Source organism: Dermacentor albipictus, chromosome 1, assembly GCF_038994185.2.
Source record: "Dermacentor albipictus isolate Rhodes 1998 colony chromosome 1, USDA_Dalb.pri_finalv2, whole genome shotgun sequence".
Classification (NCBI taxonomy): domain Eukaryota; kingdom Metazoa; phylum Arthropoda; class Arachnida; order Ixodida; family Ixodidae; genus Dermacentor; species Dermacentor albipictus.
The window spans coordinates 490536258-490550892 of NC_091821.1; the positions used below are offsets into that span (position 1 = coordinate 490536258).

The following is a 14635-nucleotide window of genomic DNA, read 5'->3' on the forward strand; positions in this document are numbered from 1 at the left end:
GCCGGAGCGACGCATTTCTCCACCAAAAAATGAACCAGTAAATGCAAGCGGAAAAAAGGCAAATGTGGCATTGAGATTGGGCACAGTAGTCACGAGGGGCACATGGCGCGCTCCTACTAGTTATTGTAGATTTGAATTGCTGACGAATTTCTCTCATGCACATCTGCTGTTCATTCTGATCAACACGAATGATGATCGTGGCAGCTTACACACCTTTTCTGTGATGAGCACGAAAGGAATCAAGTTCCAAACGGCCCACGTGTACGGAAGACCACGAAAGGTGCGGAAAAGAGGGAGAAAACTACAGTCGCCGATCGATTTTCCACACTCCAAAAATTCGGATGTGCCCGATTATTTGGTCAGCTTCGCGGCACCGCCATTCTCCCCATAGACCATAATGTATAACAACTGCCGAAAGTTCGGACACCTTGCAACCCCTCGTCTAATTTTTCGGACACTCCTTGAGCCAACTCGATCGAGGGCATCATGCACCAACTCTCACCGGCGCACAGTTCCATTTGCAGAACGCCATTTTTGTTTTGAACGGAGCCTCCTTGCTGTCCCACGAAGTGGCGCTACTGGAAATCCCCACTCATCATCATCTTTTCTGCCTGGTACGATAGAGTGGTTCTACAGCAGTTCCGGTTTCAGCTTAGTAAGCCATGTCAAGACAATCCAGCAGCTGATTTGTTTCTTCGCGCACGACGCTGCGAGTAGGCCACGTTTTTCGTTTGTGCGACTGGTGTCGGCATGGTGATGTTTGCTTTGTGTGCTGTGTTGAGGTTCCGATGATCCAACGCGGCATACGGAAACATAGCGTCAAGTGTCTAATGGCGCCGACAGTGCCCGCGTAGACTGCACTGGGGAATGCCGGCAAGCGGGTGCCGGGAGGCCTCAGATTTGTCGCCTTCCGATGTGCTCCCTACTGACGCAGAAAATGTTCTGCCGAGACTTGCGCAGTGGTTGCGTTGCGATTCCGTACACCGTCTCGTTTGACAGTTTCACTGGTGCTGACACTGCTGTACTGAGATGCGCAGAACTCGACAGCGGCGAGATCATTCGTCAGGTTTCTGCTGCACCGCCGGACGATGACTCTGAGTCGAAGATGATGCACCATGTGCTACGCTGCTGTCCCATGCGGAGCGTGTACAAGCAGTGACTGCTTTCAGTCGTACGACCCTCTCCGAGATTCAGGCTTATCTGAAGGCGCGTAAAAGAAACAGTGTGAAACGGCGCATTCACGATTTCTTCAAGCCTACTGCCGAGCACGAATAAGTGCGTGGAAATAAAGGATTTCATTTTTTTTTCTTCTTAATCTGCTTTTTTGGACTCCTGTTTATTCGGACATTTCCGCAATCCCCATGAGGTCCGAATAAACAGTCGGTGACTGTATTCGTTTTCTCCCTCTTTCGAGGCACAACCGGCGCACATGGGTGACTGGGAAAGCGGGCCCACGTGCAGTGCTGATGACGCAACCATGGGCTACTGCGACAGTGCGTCCACAAGCTATCGTGACAGCGCCTCCACGAGCGATGGTGAAGGTGAAACTGCGAGCAATGGTGATGGTGCGACCGCGCACGATGGTGACGGCAACGCAACATCGACGGAGCAGAAGTTTTATGTCAGATATTAAACTGCGGATTTCAGCTCCAACTCTCATTAATAAAGAGGTTGCGCAATAAGAGACAAGGGCAGACGTTTTGAATGTGGTCATATCTGCATCTGCATGACGGATGGATGCACAATGATCAACGAGGCAACTATTGTGCACGAAACTGCTGCAAGAATGCAAAAGCTACATCAATATGTAAAGAAAATGTGTCCTCATAGGCAAAGGACTACATTCCAGGCGGATTTTAGGTGCTCAAAGTAAAGATTTAGATGTTTACAACAAATGAAACTTTGAGCTCCGTTTTCTCAGCTTTCATTTTTTGTGCAGTTACTTTCAGTCATTTCAGTGCCATTTCACAACGAATGAAGACAAGATCATTGTCTTTTGCACTTAGGTCCTGAAACAGTGATGAGTGCAGTAAGACTGTCCATTTTTAACTGCGTCTCATAAAAAAAATTTACAATGGGCTTTTTGCAAAAGTTGTTAATAAAATAATACCCATAGGAAAGTTAAAAAAAAAAAAATTTATGCTCATTTCAGCATTTAAAAATTAACCAATAGCTTTACTGCACAGAATGGGCATTTGTGAACATGCGGACGAGACAATCTTGGTGAACGTTTGTGTAATTAACTATTTAATTTGGGGATGACCATTAGAGGCTGTCAATTGTAACTTGAAAACTACTGTATTTATTCGAATCTAGGCCTATAGTTCTTTTTTTTTTTTTCAAAGAATCATATTCTGGACTCTAGAACCGGCTGATTCGAGGATTTTAAAAAACACGCCAGTTTTTCATTGAAACTGCTGAATATGGTGCATAGCTAGCGCCATCTAGAAAAGTCAGTATCGCAGCCGCTACTAGCCGTGCCAGTACAGAACCTTACACAAGCGAGGTCGCCATTTTGACCTGTGTCGTGTCAGCCGTATCGGTGTGCGGTGTGGTGCTATCACGATGGCACCAAGCAGGAGGTGCCACTTACAGTGCCGCTTTAAAGCGAAAAGTTGTGATAGCCGCAGAGACATCGTGGAACCTTCAAGCTGGGCAGGACTTCGGCGCCGACGAGAAAAACGTTCATCGTTGGAGGGGACAACGACAGCAGCTTTTTGCATGCGCCGCAACGAGAATGGCTTTTAGCGGACCAAAGAAAGGCCATTACCTCGAAGTGGAGACAGTTTTGGCCGACTTTGTTCCGACGCAGAGAGCAGCTGCCCTTCCAGTGACAACAGAAGTGCTCCAAACGAAAGCTAGGGAACTTTCAAGGGAGTGAGGCCTAACTCCAAATGATTTCAAAGCCAGCCGGAGCTGGCTTCAGAAATTCATGAAGCGCTTCGGCTTCAGCCAACGACGTCGCACTTCAATCACCCAAAGGTGCCAAGCGATTTCAAAGAAAAGCTGATAGCTTTTCAGCATTAGATGCTGCGAAAAAGAGAAGCGGCAGGCTACAACCTTGGGCAAATCGGCAACACCGACCAGACGGCTGTGTATTTTGATATGCCCGTGGCGTACATCATGAATGAAAAGGGTGCCAAGGAGTTGAAGGTGCGCTCTGTGGGCTACAAGAAGCAGTGCGCAACTGTGATGCTGTGCTGCACAGCTGATGGACATAAACTCCCTCCTTATATGATATTTAAAAGGAAGACACTGCCTGATCGAGAAACTTTCCCAAGAAATGTCATTGTGCGGGCAAATGAGAATGGGTGGATGACAGGTGGGATGGTGGAAGAGTAGGTTAAGATTGTGTGGCGACGGTGTCCAGGAGCCCTTTTGACAAAAAACGTGCTTCTTGTCGTCGACTCTTACTGTGGGCACTTGACCACCAACGTGAAGGCTACGCTCGCCCAAACGAACATGGACCTCGCTGTCATACCAAGCAGCATGACGGGCCAGTTGCAGCCATTTGATGCAGCCATCAACAAACCCTTCAAGGACCGTCTGTGGAAACATTACACGGACTGGTTGACTGACGAAGACCACATGCTAACAACTGGCCGCACCAAACGTGCATCGCTATCCAGGGTGTCTACCAAGTTGACATTTCCAAATTCCCCGAGTTTTTCAGGTTTTCCCTGAGTGCCTTTGCGAAATTCCCTGAGTGATGCAGAACTATGTTTTATGGCAAGACGGACTGGAACCATATTGCCCGATGCTGTCACTCTTTAGTAAGCATATGAAAATTTTTTTTAAAAGAATAGACTTTATGCAATTTGAATACTAAGAAGTAGTGTTTATGTTATTAAAAAAAAGAATAGAAGGGAGGGGTTAGTAAAATGCACAGCAAATAAAATGTCTTCGAAAGAAATTGCAAATTGAGTAAGACATTCTCAAATACAAATAAAAAGGAGATGCATACAGAAGCAAATATTTTCGAACATGAGCTATTTATACCAACTCATAGTAAGCTCAGTGGTATGATGCCCGAATTTTGTCACAATTGAGTCTCTCTCAACAGCTCGTAAGTCAACCTCAACTGTCCTGACATACTCTCAGGCCGCGCACGATGTCTCAGTGTTGTGTTTCATTGCTTTAAAGAATTTATTTTCGTTTGTATGAGGGACACCTGCATCTTGGCGTCAGCCAAGAGTGTTTTTTGAGCTCAGGCTCCTTCAAAGAAGCACTCGCATACTTCATTGCCCGTTCATTCCTCAATGCGTCGGTCCTTTCTGTTCTTGTTCTCCTTTTGTCGCGCGTTCGCACTATGGACCATTTGACGCATACTCTTGGTCCGTTTACAGTCAACGTCCAATTTTTCGGACCCCTTGGGGGCCGCGAAAACTTCCGAAAAATAAGGCAGTCCGAAAAAATAAATGCATTCCTTTTACTGCTCTTAAGGGCTCAAATCGACACAGACACGTCTGGAAAAGCTCTGAATGCCTGTCAGTACACTTATTAGGCATAGCGGTGCTCCTGCTGTGACAGGAGAGGGCTGGTGCACGCGTGTAAAATTAAGGAATACATACTGTGTCCTGTGACAATTGCCCCTTTCTACGCTTGTTAAGCTTCACCGCAATACTTTTGCTGAAGCTTCACCATGTCACACAACTGTACTGAGGCGAAACTAACTTTCAGGAACCAGCATTATGGAATGCGCCGTGCTTTCGAGCTTCGAAGACAAAATTTTTGCTGACAGCGGAAAAATGAAGAAACACGGCACCAAACGGCAAGAAGCTTAATAGCGAACGTCGAAGCAGCTAGGTGTAGCGTTGCCGCAGTGGTGGCTACGACTTCCAGCGGATCTGCTTGCAATAGCGCCGGTTCGAGGCGGCGAGGTAATCAAAATGGCAGCGGTGGTGGCTTTGATTAATGCCATTTCCGACCTGCGGTCACGCAGAACGTCCGGAAAATCGGATGACAAAGAGTTCTTGGGTCCGAAATTTCAGACATTCTGATACACTGACTCTATGGGGTACGTGGTGGTACCGCAAGGCCGTCCAAATTATCGGTAATCCGGAAAGTCGGTCGTTGACTCTACACTGGCAACTCCTCCAGCCGACGCTGGGGCATCAAAGATGATTCGTTACGATTCCTGTCTGTTACTCGAGCCTGCATTACAGCAACTTTCAACCTTTTCAATAAAATTAAAGCTAATTTTCCCTGATAGCGGCACAACATCCTTGAGTTTTCCCTGAGTTTTTCCAGACTACTAACAATCTCTGAGAATTCCCGGCTTTCCCGGTTGGTGGACACCCTGCTATCGCAGCTGGCGGGCTGGGTAGCTGCAGCGAGGGACGACATCCCAGGTACTTTGATTGTGCGCGCCTTTAAAAAGTGCAGCATATCTAATGTGCTTGACAGTACTGAAGATAGTGCACTGTTTGAAGGTGACCGTGACAAGGAACACAGTGACGATGACAACAACGTTGAATGAGCTCTGCACATTCAGATTCAATAAATGCTGTTTGCATTTTGTGAACGCTGTTCTCGCTTTTCTTGTTCGGCCTACATTCGAGGTAATATATTTATTTTTGGTTGGCTTCGGACTTTAGGGGGTCGGCTTAGCATCGGGGTCGGCCTAGATTAAATATGGAATAATAGATAGCCCAAAACTAATTTCAGTTATATCAGCAAACAAATCACACCTGCATGCCAAATTTAACTAATTTATTCCCCCCCAAAAAAAATTTCATTGCGCCGTCCCCGCTTAACGTCCACAGATCTGTGGTCTTTGCATAAGTCGAAAGAATCACAATCACAATCACAGCCCGGCGCCGCACCTCCTTTTGCATGGAGGTCTCCGCGCGCGCGAACTTTGAACCGGGTGGCCAGCGCGGTCGCTGGTTGGACCCCTCGGACGACCGTCGTGTGCTGACTTTGTATTGGGCCGTTTGAGTGACAATGGTTCCTCGGGGATTATAAAAGCAGCGACGCGCTGCCTGAAAAACAGGATCCGCCGACCCACCGGGAGACAGTGTCGCTCCCGACTGGGGTGAGATGTGTCACGCGTTTTCGCCGGACGTCGTCGTGCGGGAACAGTCGCGTTTGTGTGAGCTCTCGGCCCCAGTGCCGATCCGATCTTGTCCTGTACAATGACCTGTATATAATGTATAAAATCCCTTTCGTTATTCTCATCGACGCCTGGCTCGGAGTCTTCGCTACCAACGCTCTGTCACGAAACGGGTGACGAGCGCTACGGGACCACAAAGCCGTAATCGTGGTGCAGCGGTACCAAGTTCGTAACAGTGGGCTGATCCTGAAAATAGTGCAATCCCGGGCTGTCCCGCGAGGTAAGTGAAGCAGGCACTTCCCATATGTGTGCCGATCCCGAAGACAATGCAATACCGGGCCGACCCGCGGTGGAGGTGTAGTGCAGTTCGCCATTAAGGGGCTTCGCTAGTCATCTTTCTTCACAGAGTAGAAGGGCACTGAGTTTTTTATTTGTTTTTTTTTAGGGCAACTGCCACTGCCCAGCTTATGCCACTGCCTGCCTGGGAAGTGACACAAATAGGAAAGCTTTTTCTTATTTTGGAGAGCAACTAGAAAGCAAAAGTATTTATGTAATAAAAGATTGTCAACAACACAAGTCAACTATTCGGCTGAGAACATCAGTGGTATCGTATACAACATAACATCACTAATTCTTCAGCGTCAGAGTTACGAAGCGCAGTCCACTCCCCGCGGCCGATAGTGTTCCTTGCAGTGGGATGACGCCAACATGAAAAGCGTCAGCAGAAGGCAGTGAATTCTTCGTCTGCCTTTCGCTTCATCGCGTCTCCAAAATTCGAGATTACACAATCTCCAGGACTAAATGCACAGGAAGGCAGCACACGATGCCACGCCATTTCTGCTCGTCTAGCCTTTGCACATGCAGCAGATTACCTCAAAAACAGGATGCACAGGCTGCTGCATGATCTCAGCCCCGCTGACAGTCATGCGCACCTACGGCTGTGACGCACGCTAACATGTCTCCCCTTTCTCTTTGCTCACACAGGAAGATGGTGCATATCAAGCCCCCGCCCCTCTCAGCTCCACCCTCGCACGCTTTCACTTGCACCTAAAGCCTACACAGTGATAGGATCTTATCGCACTTGAACATGACACTAGCTCCGCATCACGCCTACTTTGATCACATAGAAAGAGGGCGTGCGTTAGAATCTGGCAAATATTACCAAATTAATCAGCGGTGTGTTTTTATGTGAATGTGCCAAATGGCTAATTGAGCAAGAAAGCCGACGTCCGGCGCCTGTAACAGCGAAATGGCACTTAAATTCCCATTAGCTGCAACGCCACATCATACTGGCTCGCGCTTGCTGGCTCAGGCCTCAACGGAGCAGAACGGGCGAAAAGGAACACCTGCTGCCACAGCATTGCATGAGAGGAGACGACATTGTTGCGACGACCTGTCACCCTCACTTTCGCAAGCCTGTGTTATCGGTGCGTTCCTTGTATACGCAAGGACTCACCCGAGTTCTAACTGCACCTCGGTAAGGGAAGATCAAAATGCACTCGCTTGCCTGCAAGGAGTTCATAAGTTGAAAGACTGCTCAGCGGCATTCAAGTGGGAATTGATGCATTAGCATTCACAACTCGCAAAAAGTGATCAGATGTCCTTGGATATTTTTTTTTTCTTTGCATCTCATTTGATTCGACCAGTCGAATAATTTGATCAATTTTGTCGGCGCAGTCAAGGTCGAATTAACAGAAGTTGACTCTATTGAAGTTTGTTATATCGAGGTTTAACTGTACCGCAGTATTCTACGCAAATTGGTATTTCACCACTTGTGCAACTACTGATACTGATGCAGCACTCACAAATTTCCTCCTCAAATCCTAGTTATACAGTGCACTCTCTTTACACGGAACCTCAAGGAACTAGGGAAATTGGTTCCATTTAAGGGGGGACACGGCTCTTTGCGGCGAAAAAATCGCGAAAAAATCGAATTTTTGAAAACGAAATTTTCGATATCTACAGCTAATATTCCTTTAATTCACCAAGTTTCGAATCTCGGGGAAGAGTATTTCGTTCGCAATATCAATTTATAACATCACTGTGAGCTGAATTCCGCGCAAAAATAGCCCATTTTATCGCGGCGCGTAGCTCTTTTTCTACGCGCGCGATCGCAGCCATCTTGGTCTCGTTGGAAAGAGGAGCCTTCCTTCTTTAATTTCCCGCCAAAAGTGACTCCGTCGGTACGCCAGTGACGTCGAAATCCGGGGAGGAAAAAAGCCCGAACGCGCGATCCGATTCGTTGACTAGCGCACGTGACCAAAAACGCGTGCTGTGGTTGGCTGCGCGAGGTTCCCATCGTCTGCTCCACTCCGCAGGCGACGCGACTGCGCGTCTCGTAGGTTGGTTGGCGCATGCCCAACGATGTCCGATCCACCGGGAAAGTTCGCCACGAGGCACAAGTTCGGCAAAAAGAATAAGCGATCAGCTTTATAACTTTCAAAAGCGCTCCATTCCTTCTGAAAGCATCGAGAGTAGCTCGCCGCCAACCGCAAATGATGCCGAAACCGCGGACGATGCCGAAGTAGGCCTAGCCAGCTCACAAATGAGCGAAATCGTTACGGACGGCGGCTGCGTTCGGCGTGACACTGCAATGTTGCAGCGTGCGGATTTGTTGCAGAGGGAGATGAATGCTCAAAAAAAGTTCTTGCGTCAACGCCAGCAACAATGCGGGTGTTGGATTTGCTCGCTCGCGCCGACGGCGTTGCAGCCGCGCCAGTCAACGCCGAGGCAGGCTTCGCTACCCTCAGTAGGACTCCGTGAACGGACTGATGTCAAGTGCAAGGTGTGCGGCGGCAGCGTCGCGGGAGGCAAAAGCGAACGGTAATCTGGCCTCGCCATAAAGATTGTTATCACGTGCGCGTGTTGCGGCGATATCACGTCGGCATGGAGCTTGACCCGCGTGAACGACAACCTTGCCGCGCGCGCGATGCAAGCCACCGGGAATCGGCGAACGGCGCTAAACGATGTTTTTGCCGCATTTGGATGGCCGTGGTTAGAGCGACTACATTCCTTGTGGCTTTTAGCCACTTTCACTGTAAAATAATGCAAAATTATTTCTGTACTTTTGATTAAAAGTGAATGCATTCCTTTTTTCTCGTTTTCTCAAAACATCGACTTTTCACTTGTACACAATGTAGGGTCAGATTTTGGAATTTATGCTTTAAATTTTTTCAATTCTGCTTTAGATCAGACAGTAGGGTAGCCACAATTCGAACAGTAAAGATTGAATTGCTATAAAATTACTAATATTTGATATATCAAAATAGTATTCCTACCATTATATTCCTTATGTTTTCTAGTACCCAGGCATGTGCCAATACGAATATCGTAGCGCATTTTTTTCCCCTATTGTGTCTGCAAATTATGAACAATGAATTTCATTTATCTTCAGAACTAAATGGCCTATTGGAAAAATAATTAGATTTGAAATCAGCACAAAAGTCTTAACAAGAATGGAAAGTTTCATGAACATTGATGGAAAACATCATGAACATTATTTGAATTAGTGTCCCCCCTAAAGAAGCAAAAGTTTCATTCTTGCCTGGTTGGACCCCTGTATCATCCTTGATCAATTTAATATTCAAGCATTTGCCGTAATCACCATGAACATGTCCTGAAATGTTTTTTCTCGTTTTCTCAAAACGACATTTCTGATGGTAGTGTAGTTTTGGAGTGACGATATCTCTGGTTCTACTCATCTTATTGCAATAATTCTTTTTTCATCAGAAAGGTGGACAAATTGGGAGTGCAGTAGGCCTAAAATATGAACAAATATCATTACAGAAATTTTGAAAAAGTAATAATTTCTCCAGGGTTTCACTAATGCCTTCTGCTTACAAAAGTTTGACATGCTGTAACTTCAGCATAAATCAGTTTATAATATTCATTCTTGTAGCACTGCAAGCTCTGATCATTCAACATCATTTTGATGTGCCAGTCTCCTTCATTAACAGCCAGCATTGTAGAGAGAACTTGCCTCCCAATTAGTCCATACAAAAAAATATGAATTGCTTATATTTTGAAAAGTACTTGTTGCATGGGAAAACCAATTGAATATTTGAAATCAGCATGTCAAAATACATAAGTGATGGAAGTTTTATCAAATTGTGGCCACAAATAAAAAATGAAAATTTAAGTGGGGTGTCCCCCCTTAACAGGAGTTCCATTTACTGAGCGACAAAGCTGAATAAAATGTACGAATATTGTAGCGCCATCCCTTTGGCGATGCCTAGAACTGGGATAGCGCGTGCCCGCATGAAGATAAAGACGGCGCCTGATCGTGCCCCGCGAAGCCCGGGCTTGCGGTTCTTTTCCGGCGTCAATTTGGGTCAGCTGTCATTCTCTTTTGCTCCTGAGGCATAAACCTACACTACAAAACCATGAGGATGGTGTTCCGTTCTTAAGAGGCAGCTCCACTTAAGCAATTTCCATTTATCAGGATTCCACTGTACTTGGATAGAGAAGGTGGAACACACCCAGAAACAAGAGATAATGAATAATGCGGACGCACTTGTTGGCTGCATCGTGGATGTGCGGAGAGGCCTGCTCCACCAGGAGGCAAGAGAACTGAAGCAGGAGGATGCGCACAGCATCCGAGGTGCCAAACGGGTTCTCGGGGTCGATGACACGATTGATGAAGACCGAGATGACATTGTCCGGTGAGTCACGCTCAGGCTGTGGGGGCCCACCAATGAGGGCCTCCCCTTCGCCACGTTCAAAGGAGGCCGCAAAGGCCGGGATGAGCAGCTGCTGCAGCACCTTGGCCAACAGCGGCTGCGGAAAGGCAGGGTCCCCGAAGGCCTCGACAAAGCGGAAGAAGGCTGCCCGCTTCCACTCCACCGTTTGGCCCTTGGCCGCCCACGTGTCCAAGAAGTCGCGCAGGAAGCCAAAGTCCGGTAGGAAGCGCCCCGTGAAGGCACGCAGCAGCTGGGTATGGGGAACAGCACACCGATAGGTAGGTTAGTCACACTACGTACTCATTAGCATTCTCCATGTACTCTTCAACTCCTTCGTTACCATGCTTATTCAAATCAATCGCTGCTGATCTATGCTTCAAATCATCGATTCCGACATGACATTTCTTATGCACTTTATCATCATCATCACCAGCCTGGTTAAGCCCACTGCGGGGCAAAGGCCTCTCCCATACTTCTCCAACTACCCCAGTCATGTACTTATTGTGTCCATGTTGTCCCTGCAAACTTCTTAATCTCATCCACCCACCTAACTTTCTGCCGCCCCCTGCTACGCTTCCCTTCCCCCCTTGGAATCCAGTCCGTTACCCTTAATGACCATCGGTTATTTTACCTCCTCATTACATATCCTGCCCATGCCCCTTTCTTTTTCTTGATTTCAACTAAGATGTCATTAACCCGCGTTTGTTCCCTCACCCAATCTGCTCTTTTCTTATCCCTTAACGTTATACCCATCATTCTTCTTTCCATAGCTTGTTATGCTGTCCTTAATTTCAGCAGAACCCTTTTCGCAAGCCTCCAGGTTTCTGCCCCGTACGTGAGTGCTGATAAGACACAGCTATTACACACTTTACTCTTGAGGGATAATGGCAACCTGCTGTTCATGATCTGAGAATGCCTGCCAAACAAACCCCAGCCCATTCTTATTCTTATGCACTTAAGGCCACCCAGTGGTTAGTACAGGCATTGCACTTTCAGAATCAGTTTAAGGTTCCCTGCTCTGGCGATGTGATTTTTGACTGACCTTTTTTGCAAACTAATGTGCCTGTGTTGCAGCGAAAAGTAGTGTGGCTATCACCCTCTGCCATGCTCCAGAAAAAAGCATGCCGCTTATGATGGCGCCGCACTAGCATCAAATTTTTGTAATCAAAAGACTCTCAACAAGTCAAGAAATAATAAATTGCATGATCAGCTTTGCCATTTGACAGTGCCGAGTGCTGATAATTACCCAAAAATTATGTCAGCTGTTCACTAGTAAGCTTTAGTTTGCAGTCCAAGTCATTTATTCCACCAAAGTGTATTTCTGAAGATCTGCTGCATGTCCAACATGTGGACCTCGTATTTTCAGCCAGGTTCAAAGGGTTCCGATTTCACTTCTTAGTAAAATCCCGGCAAGGGGCGCTGCCGGTGTTACTACGCAGTTTTATTTCATTTATTCAACCTTAAGGGCCCGAAGGCATTAGATAAGGGGGGGGGGGGGGCATGCATCAAAGTCGTACAGCTTCATAAGAAAGTAACATAAGAAAGTGCACACTGATTGTAATAGGTACAAAAAAAAGAGACAATTACTCGAATTGAAAGTCGCTCCCATAGTGTTGTCCCGTGTGGCTGTGCCACGAAAAACATGTCCCGCTTGAAACTATGCAGCACCCACACTTGAATTTGGCAATGAGGACTCGAGTTACAATTCCAAAGATGACAGCAAAACAGATTCAAGCTCTGACGACAATGTTTTGAGTCAGCCTGGGACATCCGCAGCTGTTCACCGGCGAGTTTCGTTTACAGCCTTGAGTGGTCTCTTTCCTTGTGCACACTTGTCTGTCCATCTTTTTTCGTGACCTCGGAGCTCAACTGATTATCTTCAGGGTGCACATTTTGCTTGGTCATGATATGCTGCCATTGGCAAGCAAAAAAACTTCCATTCACGCCATGAGGGCGGCCCGTAGCACATCTCGGCCCAGCACTATGGAGCAGTGCAAGACACTTTACAACGATATGGGATTTCTTTCTTTACTTCAGAGGTGATTATCCTCCTGAGACCCCGCTATGAGGATTTGTCCAATATATTGGACATTCAGATATGAGACAGTACTCCTGTGACAAGACTTCCATCCTCATAAAATCGCGCTGGCCAACTTATTGGACACCTGCTTGCGCCATCTATGCAGCATTGATGAAAATACATCGTTCAAATTCCCGCCAAAACAGTTCCACAATGGCGGCATTCAGCGGCGCGGCGTTTTACGGCAGCTGCCGGAGAAGTAAGCACCGTTTCTGGTATTTCTACCTGCTTTTTGGGCATATCTTTGATTTTCTATTAAAGTTAATACAATAGCGTACGCGCACAATACAAAACTTAAACTGTTCGTGCCCTTACTTTTTTTCACGCTTCCCTTGATTTCGTGTGTCCATTACGTTGGACGCTAGGACTCAACCCTGTTATTTTGACCGCGCTTTTGCCATGGCCTTGTTATGAACAGCAGGCGAGTACTGTTGGCATTTAGCGGCTTGTGGACGAGATCGCGTCTCTTTTTTTCTTTAGGGGACCGGCGTCGCGTGTCGGATGAATTAAGCCGGTAACTTTTCTTTTTTCAATCCATGGCGTGGACCCGCAAGACACCAGCTGTCGCAGGTGGCCTCGTAAGGGAAAAACATATCGATATCCGTCTACCAGATATTGTTCGCATGTACAACGTATACATGGTTGGTGTTGACAAAGCAGACTGAATGATAAGTTACTACATGATTAAAGCACGTGTCAACAAGTGGGCAACCAGAGCCATCTTTTGCCTCTTCGACATTGCCCTCAACAACTGCTGGGTGAGGTAGACGCGGGACATACGCTCCCTAAAGAAACAGCGGAAATACTCAAATATGTGCAGTTCCGCCAATCTGTTGCTGAGACTGTCGTTGCTCAAGGGAAGAAGCAGGATGAAACGGAGAGTGAGAACGAATCCGAGTGGCATCCGCCATCAAAGCAGGCTCGACTGTCTCCTGGAGAAACCAAAGAAAAGAGCCCTACGCACTGCTCAATGGTGGCAGGCACTGCAAACGCTGCCCGTTGCAGACTACAGGGCTGCGACATTATTATTGCACCAAATGTCGTTATTTTGCACCAAATGTCGGCTCTACTGCTGCATCACGAAGGGCAAAGAGGTGTTTTGAAATTGCCCACAGGAAATGAGCACAAACGAAATATTTTTGTTGAGCGCAGAAGAGTGCTCTTTTATGTACTTTATTCATTACTTTGCCTTTCGACTTATTAAAATATTTTAGCACACGAGTTTTAGCGCAATACCTGCGGTACGCCATTACGTGCGCGCTGGGTGAACAAAGACCGGGTAGCATCCCAGTGTCCAATATATTGGACATCGCGCTGAGCTGAAACTATCAGGGCTATTGAAAAACTAGTTAACACTTTTCACCTTCATAACCCTACTGATTTATTCTGAAAGTTTGGGAAAAATTTGTGCACCCAAATGCATCCCGGGTCTCAGGAGGTTATAGACCATCTGCAAAAATGCATACAGATATGCTTGGATGCATAATTGTGCAGCTGCCCAGCTATGCTGACAGAGATCGGTCTTGGAAAAAGGTTCACGACTCCAAACGAACTGGTGAAGTAGGTTCGCTGGACCATCCCCAGAAGACGCCGAAAAAACGAAACTGCAAACTGTGTTACGAGGACCGCAAAGTTAAAAAAAAAAAAAAGTTTTGTGGGCAAAGTGCGAAGTGCACCTATGCTTTAGAAAAAAGAACCAGGAACAGCTTCACCACATGCCATGAGCGATGTAGCAGTTCCTGGTCTTAGTTTCTTCTTTTTTTTTATCTGAAAGGCAGTGCACTGAGCATTTATTTTTTTAAACACTGTCCCTGTGTCATT

General features: G+C 46.8%; 1 protein-coding gene across 6 annotated transcripts in view; it reads right to left on the reverse strand.

The window, feature by feature from the left end:
* Nipped-A (Transcription-associated protein Nipped-A) overlaps positions 1–14635 on the reverse strand; it is a 413461-nt gene that overhangs the window by 202763 nt on the left and 196063 nt on the right. For all 6 annotated transcript variants that reach the window (XM_065445525.1, XM_065445501.1, XM_065445517.1 and 3 more), the window contains one exon: positions 10569–10984. In XM_065445525.1, coding sequence (XP_065301597.1) covers positions 10569–10984 — 416 coding nt within the window. The remainder of the gene's footprint in view (positions 1–10568; positions 10985–14635) is intronic.